This window comes from Amblyomma maculatum, chromosome 4, assembly GCF_055883805.1.
Source record: "Amblyomma maculatum isolate TAMU_Amacu chromosome 4, ASM5588380v1, whole genome shotgun sequence".
In the NCBI taxonomy this organism is placed as follows: Eukaryota; Metazoa; Arthropoda; class Arachnida; order Ixodida; family Ixodidae; genus Amblyomma; species Amblyomma maculatum.
In genome coordinates this window covers 70,597,146-70,599,221 of record NC_139347.1, presented here as the reverse complement: position 1 = coordinate 70,599,221, position 2,076 = coordinate 70,597,146, and the positions used below count along the sequence as shown (strand labels likewise).

The 2,076-nt window shown below is 43.2% G+C and overlaps 1 protein-coding gene across 1 annotated transcript; it reads right to left on the bottom strand.

Moving 5' to 3' along the window:
- Positions 1 to 89: 89 nt before the first annotated feature.
- LOC146191355 (uncharacterized) lies at positions 90 to 1,134 on the bottom strand. The gene is made up of 2 exons (XM_084601910.1): positions 445 to 1,134; positions 90 to 379 (listed from the first exon to the last, which is right to left on the bottom strand). The coding sequence occupies exons 1-2, from the start codon at positions 813 to 815 to the stop codon at positions 235 to 237; spliced, it is 516 nt and encodes a 171-aa protein (XP_084458036.1). The 5' UTR covers positions 816 to 1,134; the 3' UTR covers positions 90 to 234.
- Between the last annotated feature and the right edge of the window lie 942 nt (positions 1,135 to 2,076).

Genomic DNA, 2,076 nt, shown 5'->3' with positions numbered 1-2,076 from the left:
CTACACGATTTCTTATTTTATAATATTAATTCAGGACATGCAGCGAGCCATGAAAATCACTATATGCACATTGAAATTTGATTCACAGGTTATGTACATTTTTTATTGGCACAAAAATGGCATGTTGCATATTTGCAACAATGTGCATAATTACAGCGCCTTACAAAGTTGAACACCGTTCTTGATGACAATGAAATACAAATAACGACTATTGAATCAAACACAATAAAACCGTCATTTTGTCGTGTGGTACAAGAGGAAGCAATTGCTCCTGTTTGTAGAGCAAAGGTGGGTGCCACACTTGGCACAGTAGCTCATACAGATACCGGTGCACTTCGGTAATTTGCAGCGCTGCCTCTTTTGGCTCCAAAGAACCCAAGTGACCCACCAGTAAAGAATACAAGTAATTTTTACCATTGAAACAATGCATGATTGTTTAGAAATTATACATCATCTAGCCGAACATCCTGTGTAGGAGTGGGTGTCGTCGGGCCCCTCTTCTTCTTCTCCTCAATGACTTGTTCAATGGATTCGTTGCTTGGTCTTCCCCTTTTCTTCTGCTGTTTTTTCCCTGCCTTGCAGAGTGAAGTAGCCAGATCCATTTTGAATTCTGCCAAGGGAAGAATCCTTGTTGCGGGCTCAGAAGGGTTATTTATGGAATTCCTCCTGTACAGTAGCCAAGCATTCACAGTAGTCAAATCGAGAATGTGGAGGAAGATGTGAAAATATCTTTTCGACCGCAAATAGGGACGGTAGAGCGAAATAAGGGAGTCCAAAAGATCAACCCCTCCCATGTGCTTGTTATAGAGGGGCATGGAATGTCAGTGGGCTCCTTTCTCTGTCGGTCATATCTTGATGCCTTTGAAACAGACTGGGCTCCAACAAAAGAGGAAAGCAAGGTCACTGCTCTATTGTCTTGCCATCTGACACATGACAGTTCAACACCTCGAACGTCCGCAACCCGCTCATCAATGTGGCCTCTACGTTTTTTCTTCATCTCCTGTTCCGAAGGCATGTTGACTCCGGGGACACGGTTGACTCGCACAGTGCCAATACAGTGTATACCCTCTTGTTCCAGATATACCTGCAAGCTTGAACAGTTGAAGTAATTGTCAAAGTAAACCTTGTGATGAATGCCCCTTGGAATCATGCGGCACAATCGCACATTTCCACTAGCCCCACAGTCAGGCTCTCCTGGAATCCTTGGTGCAGCGTTTTCTTTCCCAGTGTAGACTTCAAATTTGTATGAGAAGCCACTCACACCCGAAAGTACAATATTTTGTAGCCCCATTTTTTAGGCTTCTTTGGGCAGTACTGCTTGAGGGAGCTTCGGCCTTTGAAAGGTACGATCTGTTCGTCGATCGACAAATGTTCTTCAAAGGGTATCAATGACAGCTGTTTGTTGATAGCATCAACCAGCGGGCGAACTTTTGCTAGCCGATCTCGTCCTGGGTCATCTTTTGGGCCTAGTGTAGCATTGTCGACAAAGTGAATATGATGCTTCAGTTTTTCAAATCGAGCTAGAGGAAAGGTATCAGCTACCAGACTGACCCTGGTCGCTGCACTCCAGTACCATCTTGTGTTTTTCATCTGAATAATTGACATCCACATGGCGGTTCCAATAAACATTTCGATTTCGTCTGTATTTGTGCAAAGTGGCTGGTTCACGTCTTTCTGAAGCGCGAACAAATTACTTTGGTCCGCTATTAGGGACATCAATGAACAAATTACTTTGGTCCGCTATTAGGGACATCAATGAATTTGGGAATAGAAACTTGAAATACTGCAGTGGTGTTGAAAGATCAATAAGTTCTTCTGGAAGTTCACTTATTCCAGCGAATTTGACTTCCTGTGGATCTCTCATCAAGTTCGCTTTCCTCCAAATGACTCTATCATTAGCTCCACTAGACGGTTTTTGTGTCGTAGAGTTGTGCGTCAAATTTGCCTCCTCATCAGAGTGCGCACTTGAATCACTGCCACTGTCAATGAGGCTTCCATGTGGTTGAATATCTGAAGCATGAAAAAATTGACAGTCTTTTGTAACGAAATTCGCATGAAAACAGAACAAATGAATAC